The 16,800-nt window shown below is 35.7% G+C and overlaps 1 protein-coding gene across 2 annotated transcripts in view; it reads right to left on the reverse strand.

The window, feature by feature from the left end:
* LOC129731914 (developmental protein eyes absent) overlaps positions 1–16,800 on the reverse strand; it is an 86,194-nt gene that overhangs the window by 25,378 nt on the left and 44,016 nt on the right. For both annotated transcript variants that reach the window (XM_055692292.1, XM_055692291.1), the window contains one exon: positions 12,658–12,704. In XM_055692292.1, coding sequence (XP_055548267.1) covers positions 12,658–12,704 — 47 coding nt within the window. The remainder of the gene's footprint in view (positions 1–12,657; positions 12,705–16,800) is intronic.

Raw genomic sequence — 16,800 nt, forward strand, 5'->3', positions numbered from 1 at the left:
AAAAGGGCCTATCTGCTTCGATCGATTTTTTGATCGATCAGTTTCTTTCAATCGCCATGGCATATTAAACACGCTTCATGATATGTCCTTTATACCATTTGATAGCGGAGAATCTAATCTGGCTTTTTAAATGAAACCCAATGGTTGGGAATAGTTACTATAGCTGAACCATTAAACAATGGAAAAGTCAATCAAGAAAATCGATAAAAGTAGATAGGCCCTTTTGACATGTGGCTCTACAGTTGAATACGTGGCGGTTTCACCCAATCTATAGTGAGCGACTTTACCCCCAGTGACACATTTTCATATATTAAATTACAAGATTACTCACGGCATTTGATATTTCCGTAAGAAGACAGATTCAAGCAAACGTATATTCACAAACAAGGTACAATTTTCATCATACGCTATTGCATTGCATGTGACTATGCTATATTTTCGGAACTTTGTGCAAACGAAGTGTTAAAAAAGTGCCATCTGATTTTATTTTACACATGAAAATACATCACTGACTTAACAGGAATGGAAGAAGCGCCATGCGGAGCAAATAAGTTTTAAAGTCAGAGCGCATGCAGATTGAAGAATATTTCACTTTTAATTACAATGTAAAACTACTTGAGACGATATAAATCTTCAATCATTAATTTGTTTTGCCCTGAAAAGGACAGTTTGTTGTTCATTCAAATGATGCTGATCGCACCATCGCACAGTGTTAAGGCAAAAAGTGGAACTTAATTCCATAGCGCCTTTCACCTTCATCCTAGCTTAATAGTATCTACAGAACCATTGCTTGTATAAATAACCCGCATAATCGCAAATTGTCAAAGAAATTAAAAAGTTTACTATACTAAAAATAAAAAATAAACTAACATTTTTGTGTTAACAGACAGAAGAATGGTTTATTCAGAAAAGTTGTTGAAAATTCAAAAATATGCAACTATGTTGAACATGAACATGAACAAAGTTATAAAGTATAACATATGGAACTTACATCAAACTTAGTTTTTTGGACTTAACTTTTGTGAGTTGCATTTTACACGAAAGTGTTGTTCGGAGGAATTGTTAGGGCACATAAAACACATTTTTTGTCAAAGAATATACAGTCATGGAGAAAATAATAAATACACTTGAAGTGTTGGATGATTTTTCGTATTTGCGCAGTGATTTAATTGTTGTATGATGTCATGTTACGTCATTAAGATCTGCAGGCACTCTTTTTAAAAGAAGAACGGAGAAATAACGGGAGAAATTTTTCCGATTTCTTTATAAAAATCTGTAGCCGTCATTCCATACGATTGTTTGTTAATTATTAATTTTTCAGATAATTAACAAGTTTTGTCATTTTTGTTGGATTTTGTTTACTCCATGACATGACTTCTTGAATGTGTGCAAAAATGCGTTGACAAAAATAAAAGCCCACCCCCAAAAAGTTATATTGAAAACATTGGAAACCTTTGAGTAACTCGTCGTTTTCACATGTTATGACAGCTAGGGCTGTGCGATACTATTTATCATTACTCAGTGGTTTACTTCACGCGATATAAACAAAGTGTTGTTCACATTGGCACATAAAAGTCGATTTTTGTTGTTTACACAAAGAGTTTTCATCAAAATTGAAATGGGTGGGAAAAAAATCAGCATGCAAATCTGAAATCTAGTTGATCACGATCATTTGAAGCAGATTTCGCAGCGGAAGATTGCAGAGAAGTTCGGAATAAGCCGGGGAGCAGTCCGTGAAATTGTGCAGAAGCATAATATTTACGGTTCACTTGCTGACAGATCCGGAGGAGGCCGTCGTTGAAAAACCGATAGCCGGACGGATCAATGAATCATCCGGGAAGTGAAGAAATTTCCAAAAATATTCAGGAAAACCTTTCGTTGGCGGTTTCGACTAGAACCTTACGGCGCAGACTATGGACTGAGTATGGACTCAAGAGCAGCTTCAAAAAAAAACGTCCATTCATCAGCAAGAAAAACAAACTAAAACGATTGAAATTTGCCCGGAAACATATAAACAAACCCAAAGACTTTTGGAATAAAGTACTTTGAACTGATGAATCGAAATTTGAGCTTTTCAAAAAGAAGCGGCGTGAAAGTGTGGTGAAAGGATGATGAAAAATTGCAGGAACGCTATTCGTTTTTGTTGTGAATCTGCTCTTGAGTCCATGCTCAGCTAGTCTGCGGCGGTGTACGGTTCTAGCCGAAACCGCCAACGAGAAGTTTTTCTGAATCACTTTGACCGATATTTTTGTAGATTTTTTCACTTCCCGAATGATTCGTTGATCCGTCCAGCTATCGGTCTTCCGACGACGGCCTCTTCCGGATCTGTCAGCAAGCGAACCGTAAGTATTAAGCTTTTGCACAATTTCACGGACTGCACCCCGGCTTATTCCGAACTTCTCTGCAATCTTCCGCTGCGAAATCTGCTTCAAATGATTTGTTCACGATCAGATTTCAGACTCGCATGCTGATTTTTTTCCCACCCATTTGAATTTTCATGAAAACTCTTTGTGTAAACAACAAAAATCGACTATTATGTGCCAATGTGAACAACACTTTGTTTATATCGCGTCAAGTAAACCACTGAGTGATGATAAATAGTATCGCACAGCCCTAGCTGTCATAACATGTGAAAACGACGAGTTACTCAAAGGTTTCCAATGATTTCAATATAACTTTTTGGGGGTGGGCTTTTATTTTTGTCAACGCATTTTTGCACACATTCAAGAAATCATGTAATGGAGTAAACCAAATCCAACAAAAATGACAAAACTTGTTAGTTTCCTGAAAAAGTGATAAATAACAAACAATCGTATGGAATGACGGCTGCAGATATTTAGAAAAAAGTTTAAAAATCGAAAAATGTTTCCAAATACTCAAGGTGGGCTTTTATTTATGCCTATCACTGTATGTCACAATAGGTTTTCATATATCAATAATACTAACTTTTTTGTGATAAGAGATAGAGAAATGGCTTTCAGCAAAGTTTTAGAACGTGCAAAATCATGAAACTTTACTGTACAAACAAAATTCCTATCTTCATTGTGTACAGAGTTACTGAGTATTAAGTTTCATCCGTCCCAATCCACCTAATCTTTATTCTGTACGTTGTTTGTACGTTGGATTCTATACGTTGGATTTCATTTGTTCAACAAAGTTTCATATTTTTGAATTTTCAACAACTTTTCTGAATAAACCATTCCTCTATCTATAAAAGTTAGTTTTTTGCCTTTCTCCTAGAAAGGTATAGCAATCACTTGCAAAACCGAATGTATAAAAGTGCTCCAAAGGGCCGAATGGCATATATCACTCGACTCAGCTCGACGAGCTGAGCATTTTCTGTATGTGTGTGTGTATGTGTGTGTGTGTGTGTGTGTGTGTGTGTGTATGTGTGTATGTCTGTATGTGCAGATTTTTACTCTCACTCACTTTTCTCAGAGATGGCTGGACCGATTTTCATGAAATTAATTGCAAATGAAAGGTCTTGTTGTCCCATAAGACCCTATAGAATTTTATTGCAATCGGATTTTTAGTTTCGTGGCTATATATCAAAATGTAAAAATCATGAAACATCATTATCTCAAAAACTACACACCCGATTTGAACAAAATTGATTTCAAATGAACGGGCTCCCTGAAATACCCTTAACTTTTGAATTTTATAGAGATTGAACTAGTGGTTTAAAAGTTATGAAAAGAAACGTGATCTAAAGACTGTTTAATCTCACTCATGTTTCTCAGAGATGGCTGGACCGATTTTCATAAAATCAGTGTCAAATGGAAGGTCTAGTTGCCCCATAAGACCCTATTGATTTGTTTTGCAATCGGACTATTACTTTGCCTCTTATGTTCAAAAATGTGAAATCCAGCTATGAAAAGGAACACATTCCGAAAACTACTTGGACTCACTCACTTTTCTCAGAGATGGCTGACCTTATTTCCACAAAATTAGTGTAAATTAATGAGTCTAGCTGCCTCATAACACCCTATTGAATTTTACTGTAATCGGACTGTAACTCCGTCTGTAATGTATCGAAATATGAAAATCACGAAACTTCATTATCTCAGAAACTGCACAACTGATTTGATCAATATTATTATCATATGAGCGGGCTAGTTAAGGGTTAACTGATGAATTATGATTGAAAACGTGGTTTCAAAGTTTTGCTGCCCTATATGTTCCCATTTCATTGGATTATAATCGAACTTAAGCAACCGTTATGTATTAAATTGTTAATAAAACAACGAAAGTCTATTATCTCAAAGATTACATGACTTATTTGAACATAACTAGTGTCATACGAACGAGTTATCTCTCAAACTTACAAATAACAAACTTCACAACTATTTGATATGTGGCTCAAAAGTTATGGAAAGAAAAGAAATTCGCAGACTATTTAAAACTATACCTGCTTGGATCGATATATGTGGCCTCAATATAATTTAAATGTGGTAGCTTACTATTTCAACGTTCCAAATTCATTGATTCCTTGTGATGTGTTTAAAGTCGAAGTCAAATAACAAATCGTTTGAAATGATTGGTTTAATCGAAATGACAACATCCTCGTCTTTTGCCTTCTGTACATCGCCTTAATTCTGAATATATTCATGTTGGGTGGTATTCGGTCATTTTCAGCAGATTTTCTGGCATCAATCTGACAACGGAAATACCCATATTGGGAGGTATATAGGTATTTAGGTTGTTATCCAAAAACTAAAAGTAGTCGTCTTTAAATTCAAAGTGGTGTCCAGGGTCAATGTTTGGTTTCTATGCATCATCTCAATTACGGAAATATCCATATTGAGTATTATTCGGTCATTTTCGACTGTTTCATATAATTTGCCATTTAGCAATTCAAAAAGGTTCCATTTAGTTGATTAGTTCACGAGATGTGCAGAAATTTGTGCAGAAACATGTGTTTCCAGAAGAGGAAGGGGGGTCGAACCATTATGGACATATTTGTTACCCCTAAAAACACTCAAATTTGGTTGTATTTTCTTAATTGGTTCTTGAGCTGTGCGAAATTTGTGTTTCATTTGTATGGAACCCCTCCCTTATAGAAAAGGGAGGGGTGTCAAACCATTACGGACATATTTGTTACCCCTAAAAACATTGTCATGCTAAATTTGGTTCCATTTACTCGGTTAGTTCTCGAGATGTGCAGAAATTTGTGTTTCATTTGTATGGCACCCCTCCCTTCTAAAAAAGGAGGGGTGTCAAAACATTATAAACATATTTTTTACCACTAAAAACATTTACCTGCCAAATTTGGTTCCATTTAGTTGATTAGTTCTCGAGATGTGCAGAAATTTGTGTTTCGTTTGTATGGCACCACTCCCTTCCAGAAGAAGGAAGGGTCTCAAACTATCACTCTTACATACACATTTTCACGTCGATCGGTTCGGTAATTTTCGAGGCTATATGGATCAGACAGACAGACAGACCGGACTGCAATTTCATATGTATAGATTACAACATCAATATTTTTGAACCTAAAGAGTGAATATACATTTATTGGATCGAAGCGTTCATGTAAATCTATTTTTATAAATAAAAGTTTGAATGAGAAAGGCTGGGTCTGACCGCTAGGTGGATTAATTTAGGTTATTTTAGTATAGTAAACTTTTCAATTTTTTTTACAATGGGGTCCTAAAGTTTTAAACGGTTTTCTGAGCTTTATATATCAGCTGGAAGAGTGCAATTTTCTGAGCATAACGTGATTTTTGAAAAATGTTTATCGTTTTCCTTCGATTTTTAAATGAAGTATAAAAAACTGCTCGAAATGCCTTAAATGACAGTTCTCTTATATACCGTACACGGGCGAAACGTCATCTAAGACCTTTCGAGCAGTTTTTCTATTCTTCATTTAAAAATCGAAAGAAAATGATAAACATTTTTTTAAATCACGTTTTGCTCAGAAAACGCGTCTTTTTCAAATGATATATAAAAACTAGTATAGCTTTAGGACCCAATTTGCGATTGTACAAACAATTGTTCCGAAGACAGGATGAAGCTAGGATGAAGGTGAGAGGCGCTATTGAATTAAGTTCCACTTTTTGCCTTATTGGACCACTGTGCACTGTGATACCCCGACAGTGGAAGTAAGGCACTCTGACAACACGGTGGGAAACTGTTTTCAAATTGAAAAATAGACGACAGGCAGAGATTTTAATTGCCAGGATCCAGAATACTTATGTTGATGCCAAAACAAGGCAAAGCTTCACCGGAGGAACTATCCGTGTCATCATTCGCTAAAGAATTGGTTTGTTTGAGCCGAACGGAAACTCGGAAAGTCTGCCGCTATCGTTTTTACTACATTACGACCGACCGTCGTACCATCCGATAGTAAAACAACTGGTTTGAGCAGAAGCAGTCTCTTATATTGTCCAAAGAGTCCAGTTCGAAAAATCCGGAAAGCAATTTAATCCGGACACCACTCCTGAAAATGCGGACTGCCCGGGAAAATCATGGTTCGTATACTTGAGGATGCACTTTTCGCTAACGAAGGCCGCACCCAGTATTAGCTATGTTTTTGCAAAGTTTGTTTATTCAACCTACTCTCCTAGGTTGAACACCCACACCTTGGATCTAACGCTACCCATCAAATCTCGTGCAACACTTGCGCCATCTTTCTTACACGCTTTTATCCACTCTTGATCGTTTTTGAAGACCTTCCCCAAAACAGGTTATAAATACGATTCAATTCACATTTCTGTAGCCTACCAGTGCCTCTGATCTCAAGAATAAATGTTTAAAAACTTTATTTATTCATTATGATCAATTAAAAGGGCCCTGAAATGCAGAGTAATTTCTTATTTGAAGGTTAAGTTTTGATGCATTGCACACTGTGAAAAAATGAACCCAAATTCCCATCAATTAGAAGCCACTCGGCTGGCAACCTAAAATATAGCATTTCTTATGTAAAATTGGTCAATAAATCGATTGGTGATAGTTTTATCCTGTGCAGGGCACGGGAAAAGGTCTATAACTCCAAAAATATGCAAAAATATTTTCCGTGCCCTGAACAAAATGAAACCATCACCAATCGATTTATTGACCAATTTTACTTAAGAAATGCAATATTTCAGGTTGCCAGCCCAGCGGCTTCTAATTGGTGGTAATTTGGGTTTATTTTTTCCCAGTGTGCGTTGTTTTGAAGATGGCGAACTAATCCCAAGTAGTCATATAGGGTAGAAGCACCGGTTTTGGCCATAGCACCAGTTTTGGCCATGATAGAGTAAAATTGATAATTGTGAAAAAGTATCTTAGATTACTCCTAATTCGAAGTCTCCTATTGAACCAGCTGATACTATTCAACAAAACTATTAAAAACTTAAGCAAATAAATATGCGTATTTTTGTTTTAATAAAGAAACTATGCTTTCTCCAGTTCACTATACAGCCTAACGTTTAGGTAGTTTGAAAGCTATTTTTCATAGAGCATAACTTTGTTTAAATTTGCCCATTTCTATAACAAATCTTGTTACCAGCATCAGGCACAACTTACTACACCACATGGATAAAAAAGTAGACATTTTGGTGTGATTTTTCGCTGCAATATCAAAATTACCTACAGCTTCCATAAACGTTCATTAATCAATTCTTGGCCACATATTAATGCAATTCCATGATTCATAATCCTGATATTGGCCATATGCAAACAAAACCATGGTAACGTATTGATGTTTATGCAAAACATGAAATGTATGGAGTTTTTCGGGCTGATATTTCAATCGCATGAGAAATGTGAAACTACAAAACTGTTTTGGGATTAGAATGTCTCCGTTTGTTCAGATTATTTACAAATCTGTAACTTCATTTGTATTTACCAAAACTAACGCTTCGGATTCTCAACCTTAACTTGACTATAATAAATGGCACTCGAGTTACCGAAGTTGATGTTAGCAAATAATACGAGAGAATTTCTATGTGAAAAAGGAAAGAGCGGAAGCTTTTCAATGTAGATCAATGACAGACGAAAAATTAATATAGGTCAATGATGTGATGTCAGTGTTTTTAAACATCCTATTAAGTTTAAACAAATTCTAACTTGGAGTACTTTGCCCTGCTAGCTATGTGTGAATATAATATCATTATTTAGTTTGATTATTATATATACTGGCCCTTTGGTTAGTTCAGAAACGAGAATTTTCTGCTGTTAATTATATCTATATGGTAAAGTCAAAATATAAAATAAACTCGTGTGACTTCAACTTTCTCGCGAATTGGCCACAATAGGAGACCCAGTGGCCAATTTAGAAATGCTATGGCCAAAACAGGAGCCCAGAGAAGTTTTTTGATTGGAAAATATGTAAACAATACAACATAATTTGATTATTTAAACTCATTGTTAGTGCAGAATATAGGCGATTTCATCCGATTTCCCCGTTGAAATTATTCAATTACATATTTTTCGAAGGAAGAAGGACAAATATCTCTCATACATAACATACTATGACGAAAACCGGTGCCCTTACCCTACGTGGTTCATTGTGCAACTTCACTAGCTTAGATCAATCACGGAGGAGCAACTAAAAAATGTGCACCAGTTTAAAAAAATTCTAAAAGGTATTTTAGAAATCAACATTTGTTTTATCGTTGGTTAGACATTGATAACATATCAAAAATATTTTCAGTGAAATTTTTCTATCGTTATTTGTAATGTCACACTAAAAATAATTCAACACCATTCAAAGTCCCATGTTTCGCTCCTACTGCACAAATTAGTCTCATACTTACTAAACATCCGAATTTCGCCATATAAACAACAACCGTTACTAATTTTATGTATAATTAGAATTTGTGGTACTCATGAAATACTTCCCACCGATTCCGATGCCCGTATGCGTATCTCAAGTACGAGCTACTAGTTAATTCCTTTGATCTTTTCGATTACAGTCGAGAACCTAAACCTCGTCGCACGACTGGGCCCCCGAAAAAAACAGTCAGCTTGTTGAATATCATTATTATTATTATTATTGCTACCATAAAGATCTTTGCGTCTATGCCGCCGTGTAAATTTAGCTGTCTGACAGCCGTTTTGTGATGTGACATATATTCCGCGCACTGATGAATGTGCTAGAGGTTCTCGCTGTCTTTTTTTCGTTCTAGACTGCATCATTATGATTTGATGCTTATGGAAAGAAGGCATCATCATAACGCAATGAACACATAATAATTAGCGATCATTCCGCCTGGCCAGTTGCTAACGTCGCGACGCCGTCCCAGCCGGACCGAGCGCATCAGAGCCGAGCAGTGAAGAGTAGTTCTTGCTCTCGGTTATGCAATAGCTCTTTGTGTGCCTTGGATAGCGACAAAAAAACGCAGGCAAATGCAGTGCTTCTGTGTAGGATCTGATTTTTTCTCCCGAAGCGAACAAGTCTGCGTAAAAAAGTATCAAATTTTATAACCAGCGATCGTGCGGCAGGATGAATGAAGTGGAAAAACACTTCTCCAATAGAGGCGAACGGCACTCGGAAGTTAGTTGTCTATCCGCTTCGCTCTACTAAGGATATTTTTTTTTTCTTCTAAGAATGCATTTGTTTATGCTCTTGAAAATCGTTAATTTATGGTGATTTTTATAGGCGGCCGTCAGCAGGAATGAATTTTACGGGATAGTCACTTTTTTATGTCATTGTTTTCGGTTGCTGGCGTGCTAATAATGCTAGAATTACATAAGCATTAAATCGTAGTAATGGCTTCCGCTGAGTCATCCCCAGAGAATAGTTGGTGGTATATAATAGCGAAACTAATAGAGATTTATGATTCCCGCAGTTCACCCTACTAATTTTTAAATTTTCACCGAATAGTAATTTTATGGAAACTTCTCAGTATGCATACATTCACAAATTTAAAAAAAACCTCCACATCTCATAGCAGGTGCTGACATATAACTAGCATATATCGGCCCTCAAATCTGGCAACAGTTTAGGCTGCCAACCTTCATAATATTCTTCACGTGTAGAGACGACAATATGGCTCCGGTAGAGAATCTGCTGACACCGTTACGAACCAAACCCAGCAGGCAGCTATTGTGCTGAGCGGTGGTGTAATTTGAGATTCTATTTATTTCATGCAGTGCTCCTACTCTCATTGTAATCACTTTGTGGAATCACCATGCTGTGTGCAGTTACCGTGCATTATTTTGTGTGGAAATTCTTTCCGAAGTACGTATGTCAAATAACGACGGTAGAAAACGGTGATGATGATGATGATGATGATGAGGGCACTCAGATTTGAAAACAGATAGACGCATAATTTGCCAACAGTTATGAGATTGTTGGATTGCAGAAGGGGACGTGCTAATGGTAGATACTCGGGTTCGAAAAATCCGAGGCTGCGCGAGGATCACTTGATAGCTGTTCTGTAAACTGCTTTCACAATTAATGCATCCGTTTTGAGTCGATGCTGGCAACTGGCGAATTACCTAACGTTTGTTTAGCAGCTGTACTTCAATTCAATGTAATGGTATATTCTAGTTACTAATTGCCCCGTCGGTCACATTTTCATTAAAAACCTTGAATAATCTAATAGCGAACAATTTTTTGCTATCACGAAATGAATTGTGTTATATTGATCATACATTTCTACGAATTTAAGCGTGTTGCTGGAGAACCACGAATAACTTACAAAAAAAGGCGTATTTTGATACAAAAATCAAACTTTCCATGCTTAATTTTGAAATATCTTCGAAAGATTTATGAATTTAGAAAAACACCAACCACCAACAGTTACCTATATTTTGTACTTTGTGTATATTTTTATATTAATCATCAGATTTCAAAAATACTCCAACGATTGAATTATTTCATATATTATCCAGATTCATTTTTAAAAGCACGTTTTTGATCTGCAATGATTTATATCATACTTCGAAGTAATTCTAAATTTTGAAACAATTATAATTCTAGGAAAACATTACCTAGTTTTTCATTCCTGTTCGATGGAACAAGATTATACTAATTCAGGAATATAAATTTAAATTGAATTAACTTCATAAAAATAATCACATATGCGCAGATCGCTTGGAATGCTACCCCATCACACATTATTGGTTTGTTTGTTGGATGCATTCAACACCTCAAAACACAAGACGAGGTAGGTGAACGTCAACCAACGCTATCGAAATCATTTGGATCTGATGCTTGTTTGATGCCTGGCAGACCGTAAAGCTCGAGACTAACTGCCGTCGTTCCTACCGAGCAAATTAATAGCCAATCATAAAACCGTTGTTTCAGCTTCTACAATATAACGTGCTGAAATTTGTCAATCTATTGAACCCACCAGCGAACTCCGAGACTGCTATACCCACAGTTGTATTAAGGATGGAGCGCGATGAGGACGCAGCTCATATATTTGTTGTGTTATAAAAATCTTAGGACTCACACTAAACCTTTTTCGTTTGAAGATTTTATGTAAATTTGTGTTACTTTGATCGTATCCCTTCTTTATTTCAAATCGGCGCACGCCCATGGCTGCACGACGGACCGCAAGATGTCCAAGAATTTCGCTAATTTATGGCCCTGGGACTCCACAGTGACACGTTACAAACACATGAGTTCCAATACGCACCATAACCGGCATGGTAGTAAATTTTCATGATCAGTTACTACCTCGAGCATGGGACCACCCCTCAGATACTCCCAGCATAAGACAAGAAAGCTGAATGTCGATTTAGCGCATTGTAGAGTTTTCACGAACCGATATTATCAATAATTAAAAAGCAATTTCTATCAATCTCGAGTTAGTTGTTCTATTTACCAACAAACATATTTAAAGGAATAAAAAGTTTGTAATACAGAATCATGTCTGCCATATAATCTAACTTTAATTTTCTCACCATGAAGACCAACCAAATCCGTGACTCGCAACAACTTATCACTAGCTCACTAAAGATTTCAGTTGCCTCTCGATGGGTCAGGTTATTTATGAACTCATCATGGTCATCACTCAGCGCTCGAAGCGTTGTCCGTTGGCTAGTAAAAAAATCCAAACCCATGCTAGAAAAAGTGGGTTCATTTGTTCTCGCGCGCAATATGGGGCCTAAAACATGCCGTCCCGTGTGTCGTTTGGAAAAAATGTTCTTTGAATAAAATGTAAATTTATAGCTCGACACTCTCCCCCTGTAGCGGGTCGAAATTAGGAGGACATGAAAAATCAGATGAATAAATACTGAGAATAAAACAAACAAGAGAAACTACGCGCTGCCTGGCTCGGAGGCAGGGATGAGTCGCGATGAGAAAACTGTAATCAATATGCAGATTAGCCGGGGTGACGATTGGATCGTTCCAGCCACAGCCAAACTTTCTTCGGACCCAGCAGTCATCCGATCGATGTTTGTCGATGCTGGCCGTCTGTTAGTTTGTTTTATCGATTCAACAAATTTAAAAACTACTTGGAATATTTAGATAAACGCCTGTCCGATCATTAAAGTGATAATCAAACGCTAAACGGCAGCCGGTTATCGATACGTGTCGTTGGTCAAACTGCCACACGATAGCGAGGAGGGTTCACGCCGTATCGGACTCGGTAGTCAGAAGGTGCGATTTTAGCACGTTAGTCATCTGATTTGGGCTTTTGAATAAGTGGACGGGTATGGGAAAAATGATTTTACGTTTTGGATCTCAATTGAGCTTGAAAGGTATCCAGTGACACTTACCGACTCCTATCTGTTAGCTCTGGTCCTTCAGTGCGTGATCTTTTACCCTGTAATAGGAAAAGAAATGGTTTTAAAACGATTGCGTATCAATCAGGGTATCCAACATTTAATTCATTTTACGAAATGTATCTTTGTGCTATGACCAGTAAAAATTAAACCTGTCGATATTGGGAAAAGATCTAAAAACTAAAATCATGCATGGGAATAACAATATATCTTATATATCTTTTTATCTTTTGCTAACCAAATTGTGCAGCCAAAATTAACATTACTTTCTCTTGTATTGTGCCGTGTCAAATAAATGTTGTGAAAAAAAAATTCTCTTATCATAAAAGCTATGACTTTTGATGTAAACAGTTGTTTTGAGTGCGCTATAGTTGATAACAAAGCAAATAATCATTTATTTCGATTGAAATATTGATAAAAATAACAGAACGGCTGTGTGCAAAGCCACGACCGCAAGGTTGACGTAGAACTACTTAACAACATTTTAATCCTTCATTTGGTGGTCCTGAAAAAAACAGTTTCCGAGATCGATCTAACGTATTGTCATTTGAAGTGAACCGTAAGAACTCGTTAGGAGTTTTATTTAATGTACCAGATTCTCAATTTCATTCGCCGCAGTTTTCGTGCGACGGCTTGATGCTATATTTTCAAAATTTTGCGTTGAATTGCTTCCAAATTCTGTTTTGCAGTTAAAAATACAGCATCACTGACTACACAAAAATGAAAGAAACAGTACGTGTTTGCACGCAGTTTAAACAGTCAGAGTGCATGTCAAGTAATACAATATTCACTTGAATTCTAGCGCCAAAACGCGAGATTTTTTATATGAGAGTCAGTGATCGGGTGCTACTAGTTATTTTTGGCGACCAAAAACACGCTGTTGGGAGACTGCACATCAATTTCCAAAGAAACGAGTAAGAGCAGTTCGGATGGTCACACACAGCACACTTCATTCGTCTCGTGCCTAAAATGTCTTTTACTCTTAAGTGAGATGAAAGCTTTCAAAACGCACATGGCGATCGGTGCCGGAGGATTACGTTTGAAAGCTGTGTTCTAGCTTTCAGCCTCATCTCGAGGATGGAGTTAATTTGTTGGATAAAACCTTGTACATATAACTGAATCCGACTATGTTGATATTATTGTTTTAAAGTACTTTAAGTAATATTTGAAAGAAACACTATATAGTTTTGCACTTTTTCCCACCGCCCCTTGTAAATATATAGGATAGGGAACGGCTTAAGCAGTAACGCCTATTTTAATCAGTAGAAGAAAATAGGCCTCAAACTCCTGAATTTTGATCAATATCGACAATTTCAATGATGGAAACGAAAACCGAGCAAAATCATTTCAAATCGCCTGGAACTACGCGAAAATTTAATCGACCATTTTTGATTTGAATGAAACTTTGCACACGTATTTGGCTTAGCAAACTGAGCATTTTTCACAGGTGGAGAGATTTTTTACACCCATGAGTTACATTCTAAAAGGGCGTATACCTTTCGGCATAGGTTTTATTCGAATCATTGTAGCCCAGAAACCGTTTCGAATCATTGTAGCCCAGAAACCGTTGGCTGTTTAGAAAAACTGTCTGAGAATGAGTTGTAGGGAGTTAAAAATGCACCATAACAAAAATATACACTGTACGAAAAAAATTTTTTTTGACAAAAAAAATTAAAAATAAACATTAAATTTCAATTTAAAAAAAAAAGAGTTGAATGTTTTTTTAATTTTTTTTTTAAAGAAACGTTAATACGCAACTTTTGAAAAAAGGTCCAGGATGGAGAAATGAAAAATATTTTTTTATGGTAGATTAATTTTTTTATAAAATTCTAATTTGAACAATTTTCAAAATATTTATATTCTAATGATTTTAAACGATGCAGATAGTCATTTTGAATCAAAAAGCTCTTGGTAGTAAACATTCTAAAGGCATCGATTTTCGAATTATTTTGAATTGAGGCTCGAAAAATTATCAATATTTCGGAATATTCACGTTTTTCTTAATTTGTCCATGGTTCTCCAGCAAAAACCATACGTTCATTGGAATGCTTGATTAAAAATATACAATTTATTCTTTGACAACAAAACGATTGGGCGAACGGTTCTCAAGAAAAAAGTTAAATGTTCTAAGTGATATAAATATATATATAAGAATCAAATATTTTTTTCGAGTTTTATTATCTTAGGAACATATTTTTTTATGACATAGATACTTTACAGAGCTAGTTTCACCTTATATTTTATATACATCATAAGTAAATGATTCGTCATCTTCTGAAAACAGCTTCGTTTGTATCTCTTTTTCCGAAATCGGAACAAAAGAGTAATACTTTTGTGTGGCAGCTATTATTATAGATTTTTTGAAAATATTGCTCCATTCGGTTACTCCTTGTTCATATTCTTCATATGATACCCATGTAAATGACATTTTTGATGAATTTTTATTACTTTTCTGATTAGACCAATCATACAATTCTATTGCGCTTGTAATAGGATGTTCATGTTCTTTAGCTAAACTTGCATTTCTTGCCATTCGTTTTAATATGCCACCAATTGCATCGCATGGGCCTTTAACATGAGAAGTCGCAAAAAAATGCCACTCTGCATCGACGTTATATTTCGTTTTGAACTTGCAAAGACTCGCAAAGTTTTTTCTATTTTGATATTGTGAGGCAGCTCCATCAGACATTAATATCGCTTTTTTCAACTGTATTGTTGTTTTCAAAAAACTCATTAATTCGGCAATGAACACCTGAACCGCAACAGTATCATGATGGAGTACTTCTGATATTATGATGAAGCTGATATTCTTAAGTGTTCCAGATTCTGAATAGTAAACAACGAAGGGATGAATGGTGGCTTGACTATCATTCCAATAACTACAGGAATCACAAATTGATAAAGATGTATTAAAATGAGCTTGACTGTTCAATATTTTTAATTTTGCAATAACGTTTTCGTTTAATTTGCGTAAGCTTGATGAGCACCGATGATCAGGAAAGGGTTTTCAGCATTTGGGCTTGGTGTATTCCACTTTGTATTTTCACTTTATTCATCTTCACAAAATGCAAACTGTTACTAACACATCTGGAGTAGTGCAATCGTATTTATATACGAAAACAGATATTATAGGTAACCCAGTAGTTATTGGTTGCGTACTTTACAAACAGTTATTATTAGTAAACGAGTAGGTAGTGTTGCACGACAAACATATTTTTTTATAAAACATTCGGCAAGGGGGCACGTGTAGGTAAGCTAAGGTTTAGCGCTTGAGTTATTTATCCAAGCGTTTTGTTGTCAAAGAATGAATTGTATATTTTTGATCAAGCATTCCAATGAACGCATGGTTTTTGCTGGAGAACCATGGACAAATAAAAAAAAACGTGTATTTTACGAAATAATAATAATTTTTCGAGCTTAAATTCAAAACAACTCAAGACCGATGCCTTTAGAATGTTTACTATCCAAAGCTTTTTGATTCAAAATGATTTTCTGCATCGTTTAAAATCATCAGGATACAAATATTTTGAAAAATGTTTAAATTAGAATTTTTATAAAAAAAATTAATCTACCAAAAAAAAATATTTTTCATTTCTCCATCCTGGACTATTCTTGAAAAGTTGTGTATTAACGTCAAGTTTCTTAAAAAAAATGAAAAAAAATCAACTCTTTTTTTTTAAATTGAAATTTAATGTTTATTTTTAATTTGTTTTGGTCAAAAAAAATTTTTTTTGTACAGTGTATATTTTTGTTATGGTGCATTTTTAATTCCCTACAACTCCTTCTCAGACAGTTTTTTCTATACAGCCAACGGTTTCTGGGCTACAATGCTTCAAATAAAACCTATGCCAAAAGACATACGCCCTTTTAGAATGTAACTCATGGGTGTAAAAAATCTCTCCACCTATGAAAAATGCTCAGTTTGCTAAGCCAAATACGTGTGCAAAGTTTCATTCAAATCAAAAATGGTCGATATTCGACCATAGGTCATTTGGCGCGATCTTGCTCAACCTTGATTGTCTAGCTGTCTTACGAATATTAGAAATACCGTTAATCAAAAAGGAAACTTTGAACAAACACAATCGAAACAAATCGATCTATATTGCAGCCATTCAGGAGCCATTTTGGGTGCTGAAA

Source organism: Wyeomyia smithii, chromosome 3 (assembly GCF_029784165.1).
Source record: "Wyeomyia smithii strain HCP4-BCI-WySm-NY-G18 chromosome 3, ASM2978416v1, whole genome shotgun sequence".
NCBI classification, from domain to species: domain Eukaryota; kingdom Metazoa; phylum Arthropoda; class Insecta; order Diptera; family Culicidae; genus Wyeomyia; species Wyeomyia smithii.